The sequence below is a fragment of the Danio rerio genome, chromosome 23 (assembly GCF_052040795.2).
Source record: "Danio rerio strain M-AB ecotype USA chromosome 23, GRCz13ab, whole genome shotgun sequence".
NCBI lineage: Eukaryota > Metazoa > Chordata > Actinopteri > Cypriniformes > Danionidae > Danio > Danio rerio.
Window position 1 is genome coordinate 12,405,225 of NC_141043.1, and position 25,328 is coordinate 12,430,552.

Sequence of the window (25,328 nt, forward strand, 5' to 3'; positions counted from 1 at the left end):
TAAAACGTCCAAAAATAAATAAATAAAACATTTAAATCTTATGTTGAACAAAAGAAGATAATTTGGAGCATGTTGGTTTCTGGGACCCACCAACATTCATAGTTCAATCATTTTCTGTGGAATTAAACTATCCCTTTAAGTCACATAGGTCTCAACCTCATTTTCTGGAGGGCCGCAGCTCTGCACAGTTTTGCCCCAACCCTAATTAAACACAACAGATCTAACTAATCATGATGTTCAAGACAACTATGGACTATTAAGCAGTGAGTTGGAGGTGGTTAAAGCTAAACTATGCTGAGCAGCGGCCCTCCAGGAATTGAATTTGAGACCACTGCTTTAAGTAGTGTACAATCCAGCGGACAGCTTAATTTGTGTGTGTGTGTGTGTGTGTGTGTGTGTGTGTGTGTGTGTGTGTGTGTGTGTGTGTGTGTGTGTGTGTGTGTGTGTGTGTGTGTGTGTGTGTGTGATCTAATTGTTGCTTTTCCCCTTCTATGCTGTGTGACAGATATTAATAATATAAATCACCAGTTGAGAAGCCAGTGTAGTCTATAGTAAAGGTAAAAAGAATAGACATGGGTCTGGTTTAGACACTCTTTTTGTCATCATGACTCTATAAAGATGCACCTGTGAAGATAGTTTCTTTTAGGATACTTTTATTTGGATTGTGCTGCCGCCTAGTGTACATGAGTGTTGCTTACACCAAGGAGCTCTGCTGGGCTCATCGTAGACTTTACTCCCAGCCTCGTTCATGTATTTGAGCCTCTGCGTTTGTATTATTTTCGTGAGCCAATCAATTAACAAGAATAAAACAACAGATATCCACATATTAAGAGAGCATTAATTAATTCATTCATTCATTCATTCATACATTATATGATTTTTTTTTCATTATATGAGAGGCGTGGTGGTTTGCTCTGAGTACGTCACTACAGAATGCGACATAGCGATAGGTCCGTTCAGTGGTTGCTATGACAACAAATAGACCACAGTTCCAGTCAGACTGCTAATGTTTCAGTGTTTTCAGACGGTTAGTTCCTAATATGTCTAAAAATAAGGTAAGACGACGACTTCTCATGGTTGATTGCTGTCATAAATGTTGACCGAACAAGAGCCATTTTAGCACAGTGTTTAACCTTCCGAATACATTAAAATCTATTTACGCTCTTTCATAGTTATTTTGTAGTTTGCAACTTACGTTAAACCCACGCTGAATGGGATCAGCAACTTCTGAAACTAAAAATAGATAACGTTAAAATAAATATAGATTATTATGTTTATCGTGTTTTGCCATGATAGATAGATAGATAGATAGATAGATAGATAGATAGATAGATAGATAGATAGATAGATAGATAGATATCACTGTGGCTATTAAATTAATGCAAAATGATGTTCAAACTAAAACCGTATTAATATTATTTTAACATATTTTAATATTTATTTTTTATGAATATTTACACACACCGGCCACTTTATTAGGTACACCTACTAGTGCCCCCTTGCCTTCAGAACTATGGAAGCATATGAGTAGCATAATTCAATTCAAAATGTAATATGCAAATTTCAAATTTAACCTACAAATTTCTACTAATTTATTTATTTTTTTAATTTCTTGATTTTTCCTTTTTTTTATTTTTATTTAATATTTTTCTATAACCTATAATTTGGCTGTACTAGTTTTTGGACCATTATTGTATGTTATTTTGTTAGATAAGCTCCAGATTTGGCTTCAGTACTGACTAATCTAATGTATAAGCACACATGTAATATTGTAAAGCTTCCTATTATAAATAAGAAACTGAAAGATAGATTTCCGAGGGGTGTACTTATAAATGGTGAGCACTGTATCTTATCCAATTTAATACAGATTGAATGTGTTTATCAGGGTTAAATCCAGATTTGCAGCACACAATGGCACTCTAACTTTAATAAGGTTTTGCACAATAACTTACTGTACCTCAAACAGCAGACAACTGGACATAAAGCTGCCCACAGCTCACAAAGGAAAAAAGAAGTGTAAGTCTGTTATAGATTTTGCATTCTAATACAATAAGAGTTATTCATTCATTAAGTGTTCATCTATTTTACATTGCCATTCTACAATTAATCAGATTTCTAAATTACGTACATTCTATTCATACAACATATTTTACTGGAAAATGTCATAACAAAGAAATAATTATTAATATATATTATAATATTACACTATATTAAAGATTTTATTTTATTTGGCTTTATTTTAAAGTACAATTTTTACTGTTAGTAATCATTAACTATGACTTTTTACTCAATAAATATATAATAACTGCACACAATAAATCATTTATTAAGTATTAACTCTATACTAACAGCAGTGGTGTAAAGTAACAAAATACAAATACTCAAATTACTGTAATTGAGCAGTTTTTCTCAGGAATTGTAGTTTACTAAGTAGTTTGAAAAAAAAATTACTTTTACTTTCTCTTTAGTACATGTTTAGTGGAGTATTGGTATTTTTACTCCACAACTTTCCTTCAACTTGCAGTCACTACTTTATAATTTCCAGTCTGTGGAGATTACAAAAATAAGTCTTGCGCATCCAATCAAATCGCACATAGAAAGTAAATTGCATCATACTGAACTGCCTTAAAACAGGCAGCAAACTGTTTGGAAGCATTAAAAGTGTCCAAGAAGATACTTTACACCAGTGGTCCTGGAGGGCCAATGTCCTACAGCTTACTTCAGTACACTTGCCAGAAGCTTTATAGAATACCTTGTAAAAGCTTGATTAGTTAGTTTTGAATTGTTAAATTGTAATTGGAGTTAAAATCTGCAGAACACCTGCCCTCCAAGATTAAATTTTGGTGCACCCCTACTTTACATGCAATGACCCAGAGAAATTGCATGTCGCTGATAAAAAGATGGCAAATTATGACTGAAATTGCCTTATACAATAACTAAATGCACTACAGAATGTAATACACACGCACAAATTACATATAAACACATCAACCTTTTTCCACCGTAAAACTACTTTCTACTCTTAAGTACTTTTAAAAGGGCTACTTTTTACTCCTATTTTGAGTAATATTTACAACAGATACCTGTACTTTTATTCTACTTTGACTACATTTTTTTGGCAAGTAATGGTACTTTTATTTGAGTATGATTTTTCAGTCTTTTTCCACCACTGATTAATAGACATTATTTAGCAGTTTTTAAATAGAGCTGTATGGTGTGTCGTTTATTTATAAGCATTGTATATTCATACTTTGTTAATGACTAATTTATGATTAAGTATTGCATTAATTACGAGTAGTGGGTGGTTTTTATGATTATTTAGAACAAGTAGGTAAACAATTAGTAAACTAAACATTTATACGTATTATTTCAGGCATGTAGTAATCATTAGGTCTGTATGTTAATAAATGCTTTATTAACAAAAATTCATGCAGTTTTATGACCTAATCTAAAGTGAAAACTGATTATGCTTTAACTATTTATAGTGTGTAGTTATTTTAAAGCATTACTTAAACTTCTAATTTGCTTTATTTCTCATTAGGTGTAGGGATTAGGTATGTAGAATAAGATTTTTGTGCAGAACATGTACTTTACACTACTAATAAACAGCTATTGTCATAATAACAGCAGGTAATAACCACTAGGTTATAGTGAGAATCGGTAATTAAACTAAAGTGTTATCCAGACTTTAATAAAACGTATAATTGACTCCAAACTTTTGAATGGCAATGTAAATAAACAGCATTTTTTAAAAGAGTGTTAAAAGTGTTGTATGCACTGTATGTGCATAGTTTGATGCATTTTTCTTCTCAGGGAGGCAAGGAGCTGTATACGGTACAGATGTGGCCTGACCAATACCATACAGGACGTCCTTAACCACAGACCAGGCTGGGTGGAAGTGAAAGAGTAAGTTCTGTGCTTTTTCTCATATGCTTCATTTCATCTTCATCAATCATTCATGTCCCTCCACACAGTGATGCCGAATGGGACTTCAACTGGTGTGATGTTGGATGGCTGAGAGAGAACTTTGATCACTCATACATGGAAGAACATGTACGGATATGTCACTTCCGCAACCACTACGAGGTCTGTATTACTCTCTGAAATGCAGATTGCAAGAGCAGTGATGGAGGAAAGTAATCTTGAAATGCGTATTTTTTTCAGTTGACCCGTAAGAACCTGATGGTGAAGAACTTGAAGCGGTATAGAAAAACATTAGAGCGGGAGGTTGGGCGTTTGGAAGCAGCCAAATGTGACTTTTTTCCGCGTACGTTTGAGTTGCCTAGTGAGTATCACATCTTTGTGGAGGAGTTTAAGAAAAGCCCGGGGAACACCTGGATCATGAAGCCTGTAAGTGTTTATTTTAGTGTACAAATTGAAAAAATGACATCAAATAATGTCAAAAACATGTTGATTTGATTTCAAAACCTTGACGTCTATTAGACCTCCACTCATTGATGCCCATTTAACCACCAAAATAATTTTAAAAGAAACAACTAAAAGTTTTAGTTATCTGAAATATTCAATTAGATATACACAACATAGACTCATTCTGAAAACGTAGCCATATACTGTTGAATTCAGAATTATTAGCCCCCCTTTGAATTTTTTTCTTTTTTTTAAATATTTCTCAAACGGTGTTTTGAGCAAAGAAATTTTTACAGTATGTTTGATAATATTTTTCTTCTGGAGAAAGTCTTATTTGTTTTATTTCGGCTAGAATAAAAGCAGTTTTTATTAAAAAAAAAAAACATTTTAAAGTCAAAACTATTAGCTCCTTTAAGCTATTTTTTTTCAATAGTCTACATAACAAACCATCGTTATACAATAACTTTCCTAATTACCCCAACCTGCCTAGTTAACCTAATTAACCTACAGTAGTTAAGCCTTTAAATGTACATTTTAGCTGTATAGAAGTGTCTTGAAAAATATATAATAAAATATTATTTACTGTCATCATGGCAAAGATAAAATAAATCAGAAATTAGTTATTAAAACTATTATGTTTAGATATGTGTTTAGAAAAATCTCTCCATTAAACAGAAATTGGGGGGAAAATTAAACAGCGGGCTAGTAATTCTGGGGGGCTAATAATTCTGACTTCAACTGCATACATTTGTGGAGATCACGAATTGACTCTTCGCTAAACCACACCCAAAAACCGCCACCCACCAATCATGGCTTAGCAACTGTAGCTACGCACAGGGGCTCTGTCAAGCTTTCGAGCGAGTGCATACGGATTGTGCAAATCTGATACCCAGTATCCTTACAGTTTGGACGAAATGGTGGAATTTTTTTCCTTTTCAGAACCAAAAACCCAAGAGGAGACATGCCAGCATGGATCAAGCTCTGTGAGGGGCGCTAAAGAAGCGAACTAAATTGGTTTTCATTTGATATTCCTGACACATTCAGTGATAGATGGCAATAACTCACACCTCTTACCCTAAACAGATCTAAACTTTGTTTTCTACAAAAATACAAAGCAGGTTATCTTTCACAGCTGTCCTTTTCTTTTTTTTTTGCTCGATAATATGAGCACTGCTCCTTTTAAGCCTTCGACATAGTAATACTAATAGTGAAAAGGTCATAATGACATGAGTTATTGATCCGGCAAATGCAAATTTGCGAATATGTTGCTAACTTTACTGAACTTCAAATTTTCATCTATTTCAAGCTATGAATATTTTAAATTACAAATCAACAGAACAGAACCTACTGTAGATATGATCACAAACTGAACATTTGTGATCAATACTTTACCAGCAGCTGTTTTTCATTACTTTATAAAGAGCACACAAACATACTGACAGTAATAGGTAACTTACTGTACATTGTTATGGATCAATGATGCTAATATTCGGCACAAATCCATCAGTTTCAACTTTCTGGCTGCTCTTTCTATGAATTAATTATGTAGAAGCACTGTCCATGTATGTTTCCTTGTTGGTTAGTAATGCTATATTTCATTGTACAACAATTAATCAAACAGGCTTTTTGACTAAAAATAGAGAAATTACGGTTTAATTTGTTATTATTAGATTATTTTTAAATGTCACCTCCTGCTGAGCATGAGCTAAGCTGCTGAATGGTCAGTGTATGCGGCTAGGCTAAGCTAGCTTCAATTTTGATTTAATTATTCTCTAATCGGTTGCCTATTATGTCGTTAATATACCCCTGTAATGCATACTGCAGTCCTTTTTTGTCTGGCTTTCTCAGATGTCTTACCTGTTTGCCAAAAATGACATTATATCCCTGGCAATGTCTGACACCGGCGCATACACATTGCAAAAGCTGACAAGGCACGAAAGCTTGACAGGCGTAGCAACAGTAACTAAGGAGGGCAGGGCATAGCTAAGGATCAATTATGTAGCCCAGAGGAACATATGGCTACATTTCGTGTTTAAAATGATTGCTACAAAGGGTGTCGTTCCTTTTTGCACTTACCAGCTGACCGCTTACCTCTGTGTGAACGGATTTTCTGCTGTTACGTTTGTCCAGTGGCTCGTTGCGTACGTCTGAGAATTTGAAACGCAGAAAGGAGTTGACCATGACGGGTTCGGAAAAGGTTCCAGAAAGCAGTTAAGACAAAAACAAAGGCCAAAAAATAAAACAAACAAGGAAATAAGGGTGAGAATGTGGTACAGGGTGAGAATGTGGTAAAATCTGAAAGTGTGGTAAAAATCAGGCTGCCACGAGGGCTTTTCTTTTTCTGGATTGCTTTTCAAAACAATGTCGGTTGGGTTTAGGAAAGTGGGTGGGCGCTGGTCAATCTATCCTTTTTAAAACACTATTGGTTGGGTGTAGAGAAGTGAGTCGGTAGGGCGTTGGTGTGATGATCAGCCAATCAGTTGACATCAGCCTTTAGTGGATTTACGCAAGAAGAGCAGGCACGAATGAAGCACGCAAAAGAAATTTCAGTTTTTAAAAAGATTACACAGTGGCCTCTGGTGGATTTACATGTGAGGAGCAGGTGCAAATAAAACACGAGAGAATTTTGAGATCTCGAAAAGCATTTACAGCGGCCTCTGGTGGATTTCCGAAAACAAAAACTGCAAAAAAAACGTAGCTCCTGGGACGTATTTAGCGCACTCCAGAAATGTATATAGGGGTACATAATCAGAATGAGCCTGGGTTGGATATACACTGGGTTTCAACTTGGGCTCATTGTGGAAACGTAGCCCCGCGGACATTTCTGCAGACCGCGAAATACGTCCTGGGAGGTACGTATTCGAGCAGTTTTTGTTTACGCGGATACTCGGGAGCGCGCTCCATTCGCGCCCGCGCTGTTCTCGCATGAAAAGCCGCAGGAGGCCGCTGTGGGAGACCGTACATCCGACTGACTGGCTGAAAGATCGACCGGGCGGCCGGCCAATCGGCCGACCCGGCCGCCCTCCTCTTCCTCCTCCTCCTCCTTCCCTAAACCCAAGCGACGATTTGCAAAAGCCGTCCAGAAAAAACAAAAAGCAAAAGCCCTCGTCTTTGATTTCGACCGCGTTTTCGGATCTCGCCGCGTTCTCGCCCTTATTTTTGGGATTCTGTTTTTCATCTTACCTGATTTCTGAAACCGCTCTTCCCCGGACTCGATCCCGGTCGTCCCCGTGGCCGGCTCCTCCTCCTCCAGGCCTCCGCTCCGCCGACGTAACGCTGTTGGATAAGCGGACAGACTGGTTACAGAGGGAAAAGCCCTCCACACGGAGGTGAGCCGTCAGCCGGCAAATGAATTTGATGTCACTTTGTCATCAAGGTAATAAATTGACATCAAATCCAGTTACATTGTTGACTTTTTTTGGTAAACAGGTCATTCATTGGTAAATTACACTAATAAACCCTGCAATACCTTCTCAACACAGGTGGCTCGATCACAAGGGAAAGGAATTTTTCTGTTTCGAAAACTCAAGGATATCATAGATTGGAGGAAGGTAATGCATATTTGAAAAACTGAATCTTAAAACAGCTATACGTACAGTAAGGATTTAAAAGTTAAAGGCATAATAAAAATCTATTCACTTTTTTCTCGCTTTCAAGAGGTTTCAAACCTTTATTGGTTTTTCTGTTGAACACCAGTAACCACTGACCTCCACAGTATGAAAAACAAATACCATGGAAGTCAATGGTTACTGGTTTTCAACTTTTTTTATTAGAATTGAGGATTGAGTAAATGATGACAGTTTCTTTGTTTGTTTTGGGTGAACTATACTCAAAAAGGCGCCAGTACCAAAGCTCCAAAAAATACAATATTATCAAAATAAAAAGGATAACAAAGCATATAACGTTTCGAGTTCACCGGCTCTTGATCAGGCAGTATTTATCACAGCATCTTGCTCTTTTTATTCACTTCCAGATCACATGATCTCATATATTATCTCACAACCAAAAATAGAAAAATACATATTAGTAAATTACACAAATTACATATTTAAAACGAAAATACAAAAACAAATCAGAATAATACATCACAAATAAAGAAAAACATAACAAAATGTGACAAAGAAATGCAACAAAATATGGCCAAAAAACCTTTACCCAAACAACTAATTATACATTAAAGAAAAGGACGAATATCAAACCTCTCATTTAAACCCCTCATTTAAACCTCTTTAAGCTTTATGTTGTAACAGCAATTTTTTAAGATCCCCCCCTGCTTGTGATGTAATTTTTTTTTTAAAAAACAAGACGTTTCTAGTTTGTAACACATTTTTAAGGACATTTTATGTGCACTTCCAAACGTCTCTCTTTAGTTCTATGACATCAAATTAATGATTATAATGTTCAGTATAACAACAAAAGTATTTTATGTTGTACTCTATCTGTCAATGTGTTCTCCAAAGAAAAAGGAAGAATTTAGGAACTCTGGACTCATATTTTCCAAAATGTTTGGATGTTCTTTATCTATATATTGGTCCAAAACCATTTGTTACTTTTTACTTTTAAGCAGAGAAGGGAAAGTATTTTTTCCAAGAGTTTATTACTCATGTCAGCAATGTACCTGGTTTATGAATTTTGTCTTTTAAACTTTTAAAAATGTAATTCTGCCATTATGTACCTTGATGCTTTCAGGATGGGAGTCGCTCTGAAGAACAGAAAGATGAGGCTCAAGTTGAGAGCTACGTCGCTCAACGTTACATTGAGAATCCCTACCTTATAGCTGGTACATCTAAGACTTTTCGCTTTAGTACTTGATTTCTTTATTTGTATGAAACGTATTTTAGTGATAATTTATTCCGAAAAGAAAAATTCTCTCATCTTCTACTCATCCTCCACTTTTTTTTTTTTGCAACATTCTTTTGATTTTCTAGTTTTGAGCTCAATAGAAAAAAAGTATTTCATAAAAGTTTAGAACCACATGAGTGTGAGTAAATGGAGAACGGAAAGTTCTTTTTTATTTTAGTGAACAATACCTTTAATAAATCACACTTTGTCTCTATCACCAGGGAGAAAATTTGATTTGAGAGTCTACGTTCTTGTAACATCAGTAAGTTTTTTTTTTTATTGAATTTTTACATACACACACACACACACACACAAACACACACACACACACACACACACACACACACACACACACACACACACACACACACACACACAGTTTTGAATGAAGGTGTTCATTATTAAGAGAAAACAAAATACAAAATAACATAACCCTGTGTGAAAAAGTGTTTGCCCGCTAAACTTTATAACTGATTGGGCCATCATTAGCTGCAACAACTGCAATCCAAACTGCTTTTTCGAAAAAAAATTCCTTTTCTCATCTTTGCAGAATTGTTGCAATTCAGCCACATTGGAGGGAAATGCTATTTTAAAGTCATTCCACAGCTTCTCAGTTGGATTTAGGTCAGGATTTAGGGGCTATGTAGCTTTTTTAGTTTTGTCTTTGACTAGTATTACATTATATATTGACTAGTATTATTATTATACTAGTACAGTAGGTTGATTATCTGAAACATGTGGGCAATACGGTGGGGCAGTGGGTAGCACAATTGCCTCACAGCAAGAATTTCTGTGTGGAGTCTGCATGTTCTCCCTGTGTTTGCGTAGGTTTCTCCCACAATCCAAAGATGTGCGCTATAGGTGAATTTAGTATGCTAAATTGTTCGTAGTGTATGTGTATGAATGAGTGTGTAAAGGGACTAAGCCGAAAAGAAAATGAATGAATGAATCTGAAACGTATGACAAACATGCAAAAATTAAATAAATCATGCAAAAAAAATGTAAAAAGTTACGGGGCAAACACTTTTTTTTCACACCACTGTATATAAATATATATATAATATATATTTCTATATTTTTTTATAGGAACACTGTTAGAAAGTGTCATTATTATACGCAAAATTACCCATAAATTAAAGTGCATTCACCTCATGATTTTAACTTGTTTAAAAAATATTTTGTTGGTTTATCTTATAATTTTTCACTACAGTATAGGTAATATAAACAACATCATTTTATTTTGTCAGTATATTCCACTGAAAGCCTGGCTTTATCGTGATGGTTTTGCCCGATTTTCCAACACCAGGTTCTCTCTCAGCAGCATAGATGATCAATGTATCCTTTGAATGCATTGCTGAATTGCATGCAACAGTACAGGAACAAACATGAACAATTCTCTGATTTATCCCATTTAACAATAATGTGCTCAGATGTTCATCTCACCAATGTTGCAGTGCAAAAGACAGCTCCTGATTATGATCCTGAGAAGGTGTGTTGGACATGCTATAATGTTCAGTTAAATGATTAAAAAAAGATATTTAAACATTCGACTTCCTCTCTCTTTTAGGGCTGTAAGTGGCAGATGCAACAGCTACGGTGGTATCTGACTGCTAAGCATGGTTTCGAAACAGTGCAGACTCTCTTTAAAGAAATTGACAACGTATTTATTCGCAGCCTGCTTAGTGTGCAGAAGACCATCATCAATGACAAACACTGCTTTGAGCTGTACGGATATGACATTCTGCTGGACCAGGACTTAAAGCCGTGAGAATGCTTTTTTTATTGCTTAGCTTGTTAGGAAGATATTTTGTTTCCACCATGGAATAAAAAAAATTTAAATGCTAATCACAACTTATCTCAAAATTTTAACTTTATACTAGATTTAGAAGTTTGTATCCCACAATTGCTAGTTTGTCTTGCAGCTCTGAAAAAAAAACAGCAGTGAGAATCAGAATTCAGAATAAATTCAGAATTGTGTGCACACCTCATCTCACAACTCCAAGATATAAATGAGCATTTTAAGGAAAACAAAGCTGTGAGATACTAGCTCAGAAATGCTAGATGTAAAATTGTGTCCGAGTTTTAATTTTATATCTCACAATTATGTGAATTTGTATTTTGCATTTTTATTTTTAAACATATATGAATGTGAAAGCATGAAAAAAAAATCAAAATTGCAAGAATGTCTAAACCAGGGGTGCCTAAAATTTTTCATATGAAGGGCCATAAACCAAATATCATTGAGAGCCATGGGCCAAAGGTAAATATATATTACATTAAAGTTGCCATGGCATTTCAAAATAAATTAAACATTACTTTAAATTGTATTGATTTTTTTATTTGTATTATTATTATTAGTAGTATTAATGATTATTTTAATTGTATTAATGTAATATAACTTTTTAAATTATAACTTATTGCAATAAAAACAATCTTATGTATAACACAGTGAAGTTCAATGCTAAATACACTAGTCATGCAGAATTTGGCTTTGACTCGATTTGCTAACTAAAGTGTCTGCATTGCCATGTGACATCATGCACATTTAAACAAAATGAGAATAATTTACAACATTTAATTGAAACATTTAATTTTAATTAGTTTGTAACAATAAAACATACAAACAAAGGGTTGCATTAAATTTGAATGAACAATTTCAAACCATCCCCATCATTCTCAGATGGGATGGTAGGCCTAATCAAAGGTTACCGTGGGCCAACTATGGCCCTAGTTTGAGCATCTCATCTAAACCCTTCAAAAAGTCTACGAATAGAAGCTGAAAAAATATATGCAACTATTTAGAAAGAAACTTTCTCTCTCAAACCTCAGAATTTATTTTTTCAGTTCATGACTTTTTTTTCAGAATTGTCAGATAAACAAAGGTGAAAAAATGTTGTTTGTAGAAATACTGCAATTTTGAATTTTTTTTCTCAAACTTGCAATTACAAGAAATAAATGATAAAAGTTGAGTACTATGTTTAAACTGAATAAATTTGAGTGGTTAAAATAAATTGTCAACGCAAATAATTTCAGTTCTGACTTAAGAAATCTAAATTCTGGAAGAAACTAAAAACTCTGAGAAAGCCAGCAAAAAAATCAAGTTGCAATTCTAAAATAAAATAGAATTGTAAGACTTAAAATGCTAAAAAAAATCAATTCTGGATTCATAATTTTCGCCCACTCAGGTTTGTTTGCATAGCACATTATTTTGCACATTATTGAATCACAATCAAATTAATTTAAAGTTACTATCAAATATAAGTTATTAAATACAGACACACAGTAGTTAGCCTGCAATTTTATTGTATATAGGTAATGTCATGGTGCGAAGTACAAGGTAATTAACGCTTGATCCCCCTGAAGGATTTAAAAACAACATGTATAGGGGGGTCAGCTCTATAATACTGAGAAATATTTGCTCTGCTTTGTATTTTAAATAATAATGTTAATGATTAAAATGATCAGAAAAATGAGTATAAATGAATATAATCTAATTAATACTATAAATATACATTTGACCATCCCTATAGTAGTTCATTCCACTGTAAATGCATAATTGCGCCAATCAGTCTGCAAGATAATACAACTCATTCTACAGCATGAAACCAGCAGATCCAGAGCACCGGTGGACAACGTAACCTTAGACGTAGCTAATCGGATACTGTATGTCAGAATACACAAAATATCCACAAAACTCTAAAAACTTAAATACATTTTATTAATAAATTAGATGTAATTTAAATACATACATACATTTAATTCACTAAAGAATGTTTCATAAAAACTAACTAAAAAAAGTTGACCCACTCCGATCATCATTGTATATTTCGCACCCTGGGTGATGTCTATGTTTATATGTTTATTGAAGTGTATTGAGTGTATGTGTTGTCCTCAATTTTAAATATATAATAAAAATTTTACTTTTTTCAAGACTTTGAGAGAAAATTATATTCAAAATGGTGAAAAGAATTGCAAAAATGTAACTCAAGGTAAATTAGGGTAAAACAAAGTAAGATTTAAGCTCAGAATTGTGGTGAATAAAATGGGCAGAACTCCATACGGTGTTTATCTTGCGAGTGTGTTTTTTTCTGTGAATGGCAAGAATAAAAATCGTACTTTTTAGTTGATATCATAGAGTTCTAATTATTTTTACACTAGATTTGTTAATTATGAAGAATGAAAAATAGGGAGGTAAAAAGTTGCAATTACATGTTTTATATTTCAATCCCATGTATTAAATGGGCTTCCATAACACACTATTCCTGCCCTAATTACTTCTAAAATGACAGCACAGCTTGTCATCATGCAGGTGGCTAATTGAAGTGAACGCTTCGCCCTCCCTCACAGCCAGCAGTCAGGAAGACTATGACCTAAAATACAGACTTCTGGAGGACACCTTGCACATTGTTGACATGGAGGGCCGGTACAATTTGACAAAGTGATTTCAAATTTCACACAGGAGAGTGGAGGATTGCACATGCTGACATTGTTGTCCAAAACATTCTATTGCATTTAGCCTGACGGGCAAGGAGAAGAGGATTGGCGGATTTGACCTAATGTGGAACGACGGTCCTGTCTACACGGATGTTGGTCTAGAGGCTCTCGGCAGCTCTTGCCTCGTGGCAAACACACACCTTGGTCAGTGTTTTTTTTTTTTGTGGCATCATTAGAGATTTGGTCTACAGTATATACTGTAGTTCATTCAGTCAGTGACACATCACTTTGACCAAATGATAATGAAATTTTGCTGGCCATCTTAAGAACATTTTGTGTTTTAATTATGGTAAAAATACCATAAAATACAATTCATTGTATTAACTGCTGGCTTATTACATGCGTATTATTAATATAATAACTGTGCATTATTAGTTCTGATTCTGCATCCATAATCCTACCTAAAACCTAAACCCAACTTCTACCTAACTATTAATAAACAGCTAATATGTAGTTTATTAAGCTAGTGTTAATTAATGGTTTGTACCAATACCATGAATTGTGACCTAAATTAAAGTGTTAGCAAATGCTGTCTTTCACATTGTGAATGTTTATATTTTACAATATTTTGCGATTATTCCTAAAAATTAAGAAAGAAAAGGTCACAAGAAGAAAAAAAAAACATGATAATTCTCAAAGCAAAATATGTAAATTTTTAGTTTAACAAGTTAACATCTGACTTTTAATCTCAGAATTCAAGAAAAAAAAAAGAAGGTCTTTGTTAGAAGGTCTTTAAACTCAGTTCGAAGAATAGGAACAACTATGTAAAAGCTCAAAATTGTGTATTGTAAACTTTACGCATTTCCACTGTCATTTTGAGATCACTCCCTTGATGTTCTTGAATTTGTTTATGTTCTCAGACTGATGTTAGTTCTTTACTTTGGCAACACCTTAGCTTAACAGTACCTAAATAAATCAGGTGGTTCAATTGTCATGATGTACATTTCAGAGCTTTCAGAAAGTTCCTGCAGTTTTTTTGTAATTACTTAATATGGCATGAACATACACTACCTGACAAAAGTCTTGTCGTCTATCCCAGTTGTAAGAGCAAGTTGATCTTCTAGTTGATCATTTGGAATCATCTGTCGAACTGCATCCCAATCATCACAAATACTGCAGAAGACTAGTATGGGGTCGTGCAAGAGATCTAAAGAGTGGATAGCAACATCAACAGCTTGAGGTATAACAGCACATTAGTGCTGCCCATTACATTACAAACCACAGGTGGGGGCAAATTATTCAGCAGGATAGTGCTCCTTCTCGTACGTCAGCCTCCACATCAAAGTTTCTGAAAGCAAATAATTTCAAGGTGCTCTAGTATTGGCCAGCCCAGTCACCAGAACTGAACACTATTGAGCATGTCTGGTGTAAGATGAAGAAGGAGGCATTGAAGATGAATCCAAAGAATTTTGATGAACTCTGGGAGTCCTGCTGGAGTTTTGCCATTCCAGCTGACTGACTTGCAGAGATGTATGGATGCAATTGTCCAAGCTCATGAGAGTCATACACAAAATTAATTCTTTTACTACTGAACCATGACTTTATATTCTATACTGTACATTATTTCTGTTTTATGACATGACTTTAGTCTAAGCAAAATCAGACACATACTGTCCTAATTAAATAATTAAAAATAAAGGCATGATCATATTTTATTTTTAAAAAATAAGTGTAATCTGAAGGCCTTTGCCTTTCATATAAGCCACTTCTGATGACAAATGATCAACTAGAGGTCAAGTTATTATTTATTATTCTTAAATCTTCGATAGGCGACAATATTTTTATTAGGTAGTGTACTTCAAGATACACTGGATATTTTTTTTATTTTTATTTTTTGGTTTGTTTTAAAGTATGTGTATTAGACTTTGATAAAAATTTATTAAACATTTAACTTGCAAACTTAGTGTCTTTTCCTATTTAAAACTGCTTCGAAGTCAACGTGTGTCATGCCTGACAATACCATACTGACAACAGCAACAAATTTTTTGTTAAGGTGACTAGGAATTTTTGAATAGCACCCAGTTCAATGTGAAGTATATCTTTATTATGCATGGAACTTTACAAATCTATTGTTTCAAATAAGTTTTAAATAAATAAGAGGACATATGGCTAGATAACACAAAAAATATAAACTAACTTAAACTACTCACCCTGAGGTTAAAACGTGACTTTTTTTTTCCTGTGTAACATTTGTTTGACAATAAATGAAAGCAATTAGACAAACTGCTTATTAGCAAGAAAGTTTTCACACATAGTACAGCTCTTAGTTCTTCTAAATCAATAATAAATAATAGATTTAGTAGAAGTTCATTTTGCTTGCAATGCCATTCTTAAAGGCACAATTCACACAAAATCATCTACATAGTCATTAAACTAATAGTTTACGCATAAATTAAAATTCTATCATCATTTACTCTCCCTTTCATTGTTTTTTTGAACACAAATAAAGTTATTTTGAGCTGGAAACCTGTAACTTTCATAGTTATTGTTTTTCCTACTATGGAAGTCGATGGTTACAGGTTTTCAGCTTTCTCCAAAATATCTTCTTTTGTTTTCAGTGAAGGAAAATAAATAATAAAAATAATAAAATTAAAAAATAATAAAATTAAAGATTTATAACCACTTGAGGGTGAATACATATTTTGACTTCTACAATTTTAAAAAGTATCCCTTTAAGAGCAAACCTGTTTGTTTTCTAACTACCCTTTTAATAAGTAAATGCTTTTTCCTTGTTTGTATTTACACAGGCTGTGTGAATGATCGAGAGAAGCAGCTTCAACAGCTTCTAAAGCCTTTCCCAGGACAGAAGAAAACATGACAATATTCCTACGGCATCAAATCAGTGTGAAAAACTATGCTTGACATTCCCATTAATTCCAAAAATTGTTGTATTATGAGGAGTCAGAGGAGCGTACATATTTAAATACCCAAAAGATATCATTCACAAACTCAAAATTGCATTGTTTTTGATTTATGATGATAATTTTTGCATATTTAATTACTAGCACATAAATAAATACTGTAGACAAGGGCTCTGATGATGTAATGAAAACTGTTTATTATTTAGCTCTCATAAAAATAGCTGCGTTCAAAACTCTCAGCAAAATAAAGCACAATCTGACGATGATAGGACAAAATGTATATTTTTTTGCATGTTTTTTGCCTGATAAGTGAATGTCACATATTACATTAAATCCTATTGAAATGGCTCTACCAACAGTATATCAAGTATGGAAAATAATGTAGCCCATACTGTATGGCTGCAACCTGTACCAACTTTCAACTCATATTCAAGTGACAATGCATTAAAAAAAAAAACAAAACCACTACCATTTTTGTTCCAACAAAAATAAACAAAACATGCTTAGTTTAAATACATGAAAACCTGAAAATTCACCTGAAAAGTTCTCAATAAGTAAACAAACATAGCTTATAACTCAGGTCCATCAAAACAAAGCCCCAACCATAAACCACCATAAGCAATCTTAACAACGTCACAGTTAAACAATCACCGAAAACCTAAGAAATGTCTTCCAAAACATTCAAAGATAAGCAACGCTTTACACAAAACATTCATATTTAAACTTAAATCTAATGAATGGATAAACAACCAAAAGAAAAGCAGTCCTTGTATATAGCACTTTACAAAAATACACACTCGTTACAAAACAATCATTATTTGTCTCAAAAATATACATTCTTTGACCAATAGTGCTTACTAGACAAAAACGCCACACACAGACATTCTCAGCCATACCTCCCGCTAGTAAGAGATACGTACATGCACACTGGATTTAAGTATATTAAGTTCATTGTATAGAAGATTTGTGCGTACGGTAAGTAAAGATAACCTGCTTTTATGTACTTAGATAAAATAAATATGTCTTATTGATTAGTTAAACTGAAACAATAGCAACGACTAGGCATGACTTCTAAAGAGGATATTGTACTAAAGGGGCTATATGTATTAATTTTGGTTACAGTTGCTTTTGTATTGCTGATGTTTGAACAGCTTGTTGCAGTTAAACTTAATTAAATACAAGACCTTTCACTTGATACTCAGGGTTGCGTAAAGAAGAGCCTTTTTGAGACACATTAATGTTAGATAGGATTATAGTGAATCACTTGTTGATATGATGCGACAAAACTGCAAAAATTGTGCAACTACTTCCACATCTCTCTGAATAACTGCAGGTTTCTATTTCTATTGTGCGTTTATATTGTTATTAAGAGTAAAACAGGCAAGGTTTTCAGCTAGGTTGATTTCATGTAGATGTTAATATCCTACTTTATTTAGAAGCATAGAACTCTGCAGCATGTATATCGGTGCATTAAATCATGTTCTCTTATGCGTTACGTGTGTGCGATTTCAAGCACAAGCAGTAAGTTGCTGGTTGCAGTTCACCTAATGGCCACTGGTGTCGCTAATGATTCATGAATTGTACATATAGCCCCTTTACAGGGGGACATACACAGTGTGATTTTTGCTATGGTAAAGGTTGTATGCATTTTTTTTTTATTTCCTAACGGAAGTAGTCATTGATGGTTGTATAATCGTGGCTTAAACCACGTGAGAAGAACTTACAAGTCGATCCAAACAGTTTATGAGCTCCTGACAATTTTTAAGCATGCCAAAAAAGTTGTTGATTTGAATTTATGAGGTTGCGCAATTAAACGAGTGGAGCTGTCGATCTATCTCAAGTTGATCAATGTATGATGTGTCATGCCTTACGGAGTCTTCAGAGATGAAAGTTTACAGTGGACAAGGTTATAATTCACACACGGGGTGAGACCAGGTAAACAGGTATGTTTGCGTACATTCACAGCTCGTATCAATAGACTGATTTTACGCTGCCGCCATTTCAAAAGCAAATCGAGGCTGCGGTGAGAAGAAACCCATAAGTATCTCCTGAGTCACACAGGAATGTTGTGTACCTGACTGTATATAGTACCAGCAAAGAGAAAGCGACACAAATTTATAATTTCACCGCTGTCCGGGTGACCCAAAGGTCCGTTCTGAATGGATAATAAAAATAAAAAGGGATGTCAGACCACATTTTCAGCAAAGTTAAGTGAAATGGCACTAGTTAGCTAATGTTTCCTTTCCTGAACACACGTTTTAGATGCCATTTATCAAACTCAAGTTAATGAACTGATTCTTTCACTATATTAGACTTGTCGCAATACTGAATTTCTGTACTGAAATATATATATATAAAAAAGTCTCAATTTCCCCCTTTCATTTAAGCACTGTTGAGCTTATTATTAAACAGCACTGATTTGATTCACCGTTGCTTACCAGAAATGATTGCGATTGGTCTTGAAGTTTGTCAGTTCACTGCACTTCACCGATGTTTACCGAGTGCAAGCACAGATGAGCAATCTGCTAATGAATCGATTGATCGTTGCGGCTTTAAAATGCTCAAGTGTTAGTGAAGAGCGGTGAACTAATGACCTTCACTGTCAATCACAGTCATTTCTGTTGAGCACTGGTGAATACTATGGCAAATCAGCTGTGTTTAAGAGTGCATTCAGCAGCACTTAAATGTTAGAGGGAAATGTCCATTTTTAAAACTTCAGTACCAGGATAACACCATTACAGACAACATGAGGGTGTGCTACAGCGGACTGCATTGTTTTATCACTCACCGGCTTACATAGGCTGAAGCAGGAAAGCGTGTCCACAGTGTTTACCTGGTGCCATGAACTGAAGCCCAGGAGGACACTTAAGCTTATTACTCTTAAAGAGATAGTGATTTTGTTTGATGCCTAATACCTTTTAATTGTTTAAATGAAACTTAACTGAATTAAGTTAAAGTGATGTTTACATCACATCTGCACTTTGAAATCATGGCAATGTTTACAGTGCTGAACCTATAAAGTACTTCTGGATTTCTTACTACCGCAGCCTCGCTTTCGTGTTTTAAAATGGCGGCCAAGTGAAATAAGCGTTTAGTTAGATGATAGAGAGAAAAATCAATGAAAGCAGTGTTCTCCACTATTCATGTTTTTGGTGCAGTTTCATGCGATTGCTTCGGAATTTGTAGGATTATAAAAAAATCGCATTGCACCTGAATGATTTCCACATAAAAGAAACTCTTCAGGCCATCAGAAATGACACCGTGTATGCCCACCTTAAGGTACAGTCAAAAATGTTTGGCAAATTTTCATAGGCAAAAAAATATTTTTCTGTCAAATCTATCTGCTTTGCTTCCAACTTCGTTACACTATAGACTAGGCATGGGCCGGTAAAAGATTCGGACAGTATGATAACCTTGGGTAAAAATATCACAGTATTGCGATTAAAGCTCGAAAATATTTTGTTTTTAAATTTTCTTCCACTTTGAACACAATATATTTTATGTAATAAAATAATAATATGGAATATTTTGGAACTGTAATCATGTCAGGCTAAATAATTCAAATGAATCGTTGCTGTCTTCATTAGTTTCTAAAACACAAATTTCTTTACAATTTGTAAATAAAAAAAGAAATAGTATGGCAGAAAATGCTGGTGGTTTTAAAGCCTTGACATCCAAACCAAGGTATACCTTGAAACGGTTATCACCCCATGCCTACTACGGGCAAAATAAATAGATATTTTTTTGCAGATGAAATTTTGCTAAAACTTCCTGTACCTTTAAAAACTACACTTAACCACAGGGACATCAGAATGTTTGAATTAGCTCTTTGTTTACAGTTTGCAAAATGGAAACGTCTTTGAGGCAACTGAAAATAGACACAAACTACTCTACTTGGCGTACTGAGTATTTTTCACTTTGACAGTACTCTTGGTAGCTGATGTCACTTTTGCATTAGAGCCGTCGGCCACTGCTCTTTTACTGCCAGACCTTACTCGTACTTCACTGGTTTCAGCTCTTGCACCATCCTTAAGTGCTTTCTTGCCTGGCCCACAACCGTCCCTTTTCAAAGCAGCAGGAATCCGCTTATCAACCTCTCCGCATTTGGCTCCGGGTGAATCTTTCAGTCTCTCTGCCTCGCTTGACTTCCCAGTCTTTCCTTTCCTGAACGAAGAATGGGATTTGCCATTGGGGTTAAATTCTTGAGATGCCCTGCGCACGTTACCTGCAGCCTGCATGTGGTTCTGGTGAGCCTTTGCTGCTTGAGGACTGACCAGATGCTGGTTTTTCTTTGTGGCCTGGTTTTCGGAGGTTGAGGCCCGGGTTTCACTGCTGCTCCTCTTTTGGGTGTTAGCTGGAGGGGCTTTGCGCTCTAAAAGGGGGCTGAGGCGGGAATGCCGCTGGTAGGCATATGAGGAACAGCAAGTGCCATTGCAGAGTGGGTAGCGGATGTGGCAGTTAGGGCAAACCAGACGAGAAACCTGGCTGGATGATGGGCTGCCCAAAGAAGAGAAGAAGGAACGCTGACCCTGTCGAAAGCTTTTCGGAGAGCTAAGACGCGTCGGGGGCGCAGTGTGAGGTCTTTGCTGGTTGCTGTTTGCTAGGACACTGGAGGCTTGACCTCTTGTTCGGATGATGGGCACAACATGGCGGCCGCTTTCAGCTTGAATTGTTTGTATCTGGTGCCACTCCAGTTGAAGGAGGCGCTCTAAATACTTCTCAAGCTGCCCTATGGGTTTTGGCCGAGGAGCTCGCTTGCCCTCCGTGTTGAGAAAGATGGCAAGCTGCCTCAGGCTCCAGGTATTGAACGGAGGTGGCAGGAAGTCTGGATAGCTGTAGTCGATGTCCCGGTTGTCCACTGTCCTGGGTCCGGGAATGTGGGGATGCAGGTCCATAGTGTCGATCACCTCGGCTCGGAGGTTGAGCTGAGGAGGAGTGCAGGGAGAAGGCAGGACAGGAAGCCTCTCAGAGTCGGACAAGTCACTGGCGCTGTCGGAGTCATCCTCCTTGTGCTCCAGGAGACGAAGTGCTTCCAGATCAGGGGCTCGCTTCTGGAGGGTGAGCTGCTGCAGCATAGGCTGAGGTGCCAAGGGCAGTGAGAGAGCACGGCGGCTCTTCTCCAAGGTCACGTGTCTCTGTACCATATCTCTACAGGACTGAGGCTCCAGCTGAATTTTCTGCTTCTCCTGTCCACGCTCTTGACATGAGAGTTTGGGACGTGGAGGCCTCAGGTCTGATTCAACCTGTGTGCTATAGGAATAGAGGAAGTGAGATATTTTAGCTTTATATTTATTAGGGCTAGGCTGAAAATACTGCCAGCCATGAAGTAATCTCAGTATGCTTTCTAATTTGGCTTTTTTACATCTGAAATAAAACAATGCCATCTTTCAAATTCTGATAATTTTATCAAAATAGTTAAACTGTCATTTATCATGTTATCATTATAACTTTAGATATTTTGTTTAAAGAGAGTAAGAATATTTAAGGATTTGAGAGGAAATTGCATTTACATCTTAAAGGTCTATTAAAAGTTCATACATAAACATAACCTTTAATTTCAACAAAATATTTCTTTACTATTTTTGTTTTGTGTAATGGACAACTATGAAACTATTGTCTTGTAATGTTTAATGCATATGTTATGTTGACATTTGAAATAAATACAAGTAAAGCCATTATGAAGGATAAAAAAAAGTTTAACATTCTGGACTTACAATATTTATGCAGGGCTCAACAAAAAGGACTGCCCGATGGCCCGTGCGAGACGCTCAGGACAGTAGACAGGATCATTACTGATTCAGTGCTGCCTTGTCACTAAAGTTTAATTTGCCTGCGACTATTTGTCAATTACATATAAATACAGTCTTAGAGTGCTTTCACACCTGTAAATCGATTCAGTTGTTCTGAAACAGATTAAAATTGTTACAATGTTGCTTTGTTCTTGGTGCGGTTCGCTTTCACACAGCAAAGTTTCTAAACGGACCAGAAGAGCTAAAACAAGTCACGTGCGAGTTAACTCTCCTCACATTGGTCAGATTCACGGTTTATTTTGCAGTCCCACTCAGCTGTCAGCGGGTGGTGGTTGTTTGGTGGTGTTTGACAGGGTGCGCGCGACGTGTCTGAAGAGCGAGGACGGATGTGGTGGGGTGGGGTGAGAAGGATGTGCGACGTATTTGAGGACCAGGAGGAAGACGCGCGATTTCCGGGAGATTATCACTTGTTTGCGGGCACCCGGGAGTCTCTGTGCATTTGCAGGAGACTAACGAAACTTCTGGGAGACTTGGGATGTCTGGAATGACCTTCCGCCCTGCTCATAATTCTCTCTTCATATAGCCGTATGCCTATTACATATCCATAATACACTGTGATATAACCGGGCTTGGATCATATCGCTTTTTCACTACAATCGATCCGCTCCAGAGTTTGTTTCAATCGAGCCGAGACCACCTCATTCAAGCACTCTCGGAGCGATTGTTTAGGCACGGATCAAAGCGCGATTGGTGGTTTCACTTTTGCCTAACGAACCGTGCTAATTGGGCAAACAAGACAGGTTCCGAAACAAAAGTCTAGGTGTAAAAGCACCCTTATAATCGAGAAACAGTTTGTGCTTTTAAGACTTTTAGAAATACCTTCTCGGTGATGTCGTAAACACCATATTGCTTTTCGCGATAACTTGGTAAAAATCACTTCAGTGAAGTGACAGCAACATCAAATTATGAGGCAAAAAGAAAACGTCTATTTCTAACTTCTTGGAAACAGAAATTTACATGGATACAACATGATAAAAAAAAAATTAACTGATATTTTACACAATTTGAGTCAGTTTGGCAAGTCAGCCACCTGTTGTTTTTCAATAAAATTCCTGAACATTTTCCATACTGCATTTCCATGCAAAAAAAAAACACTGTTTAAAATATTATTTACAGGATATACAAGAGTTATTTTATTTAGAAGGGATGTTGCTTATTTTCTACTCCTAATATGAATTTTTGACAAAAGTGCAAGTTATTAATTTTCACTTTTTTATAAGAAAAGATTGTTTTGGGTTATATGTGTTTTTAACTTTAGTTGTTCAACGTTGATGTTCAATAATCATAGATAGTAGATAGTGTGTGTTTTCTTCAATCATTTCAAAATCAAGCATTGTACCGTTAATTCAGAAATCTCTCACTTGTAATAAGTGAGCATATTTACTGTACAAAACTTGTCAGTAAACAATGACGACAAAAAAAATTGTTTATTAGTCGTAATCGAGATAAAATGACCAATTAATCAAGATTTAGATTTTTAGCAAAAGAGGCCAGCCTTACATGGACATTAACAATACCGTATATATTAAAACAATTAACAAAATCAAAGGTTTACTAATCTCAAGCTAACTGATTTGTAAAATATTTGCCAAAGCCCAGCTCTAATGTTACACAGCATTCTGCAGAGAATAAATAATGTGCATTTAAGTTACACTATTTATAGTTATTTACATATGAAGTTCCATATGTTCAGAAACACTCACCCACGCGACTTGCAAGTGCCACCAGTCGGACTCTTTGCTTTCTTTGGTTTAATGCCATTTTGGACCTTAGAAAAAATAATAAAAACATTTGAATTGCTGTCAACACACACAACACATATTAATATCCCATAAATGACTTACAATTTCGGTTTTGGGCACAGGATCCTTGTCTTGGCCTGAATGCAAGGGCACTGTTTTCTTGAGAGTCTTCTTATTCTGGATCACACATCCTCCTCTCGTATTGTTATTGCTGCAAATAAAGCCCACATTTTAGTGACAGATATTATATAAAGTTTAAGTAAAAGCTCTATTTAAACTTACCTGGCAACAATTCCAGTGTTTTCTGCATTTTTCATTCTAACCTTCTCCTTCCCTGACAGCTTCCTCAGTGTCGCAGATGCAGTTTGTTCCTGCAGGATGGGTCCCATCGCATTAAACACTATGAAGTGTGCAAAGCTCTCAGCTGTGCCCCAAAATGTCCCATTTGTGGGCGCGTGCACGCACTGTGCGGATGAGCAGCACCATTGTAGAAATAACAGCGTCACTCAATATACATTCCAGTTTTGACAAATATTTGAGCTGTCCATTAAGCAGCGTCGACCAACTTAATTAAACATTAACATCTGGAAAAAGACAATAATCACCTTTGCATCTTGATTATGAAGCCATCCTCATCTTGCAGTGAGCAAAACGCGTTGAAATTGGCGTTCATGTGCATCGCTACAGCAGCTCGACCAGACTTGTTTACCTGCTGCTTTGTATGTTCGAGCATCGTTGTCGTCGTGATGATCCTCCGATAGGCATGATGGGAATTGAAGTTTGTATGCGAAATAATTTAATGTAACGACAAGCTGTGGAGATTACTCATAAAACATAGCAAAATTGGAAATGCGCATAAATGTGAGTTTGTGTGGGTGTGTGTGGAGCTGATATGTTGGATGTGTAAGTTGGCAAGATACATTGGTTTGATAAAATGTCCGGAAGGGTTGCCAGATCGAGGGGATACACGCATCTGACTGATAATACACTTGTGACTGTATGCAGATTTTGTGCTTGTGATCTTGAGTGACCACTTACACATGTTCTCAACAGGAAGCTAGTGAACATTTCTCCAAAGCACTGAAAACAAAAAGAAATGTTTAGTATTCTTAAAGGATAGCTTTACAATTGCACTGATTATTTAAACTGTACATACATACCTGCACATGGACATTTGTAATTATGTACACACCCACTGTATACATTTGTAA

The 25,328-nt window shown here is 35.8% G+C and overlaps 2 protein-coding genes across 21 annotated transcripts; one reads left to right on the top strand and one right to left on the bottom strand.

Moving 5' to 3' along the window:
* Positions 1–968: 968 nt before the first annotated feature.
* On the top strand, positions 969–17,028 carry ttll9 (tubulin tyrosine ligase-like family, member 9). Of its 18 annotated transcripts, none has more exons than XR_015522846.1 (15): positions 969–1,055; positions 1,886–2,016; positions 3,792–3,906; positions 3,975–4,086; positions 4,165–4,350; positions 7,851–7,919; positions 9,058–9,148; positions 9,432–9,472; positions 10,458–10,545; positions 10,641–10,699; positions 10,778–10,974; positions 13,520–13,633; positions 13,727–13,848; positions 14,744–14,884; positions 16,452–17,028. XR_015522846.1 is itself a non-coding variant. In XM_087305806.1 (14 exons), exons 4-14 carry the CDS (start codon positions 4,042–4,044, stop codon positions 16,520–16,522), a joined length of 1,083 nt encoding a protein of 360 aa, XP_087161932.1. In that variant the 5' UTR covers positions 969–1,055; positions 1,886–2,016; positions 3,792–3,906; positions 3,975–4,041; the 3' UTR covers positions 16,523–17,028. The 18 variants fall into 18 exon arrangements, 7 of the variants coding, with proteins under 7 accessions (XP_087161932.1, XP_087161929.1, XP_087161930.1 ...); XR_015522843.1 differs by having other exon boundaries at positions 3,814–3,906; XR_015522844.1 differs by having other exon boundaries at positions 1,967–2,016.
* Positions 16,740–25,045, bottom strand: fam217ba (family with sequence similarity 217 member Ba). Of its 3 annotated transcripts, none has more exons than XM_087306672.1 (5): positions 24,723–24,840; positions 24,400–24,488; positions 24,220–24,328; positions 24,079–24,143; positions 16,740–21,815 (listed from the first exon to the last, which is right to left on the bottom strand). In XM_087306672.1, exons 2-5 carry the CDS (start codon positions 24,432–24,434, stop codon positions 20,456–20,458), a joined length of 1,569 nt encoding a protein of 522 aa, XP_087162798.1. In that variant the 5' UTR covers positions 24,435–24,488; positions 24,723–24,840; the 3' UTR covers positions 16,740–20,455. The 3 variants fall into 3 exon arrangements, with proteins under 3 accessions (XP_087162798.1, XP_087162797.1, XP_087162799.1); XM_087306671.1 differs by having other exon boundaries at positions 24,400–24,581; XM_087306673.1 differs by lacking the exon at positions 24,400–24,488 and having other exon boundaries at positions 20,111–21,815; positions 24,723–25,045.
* Between the last annotated feature and the right edge of the window lie 283 nt (positions 25,046–25,328).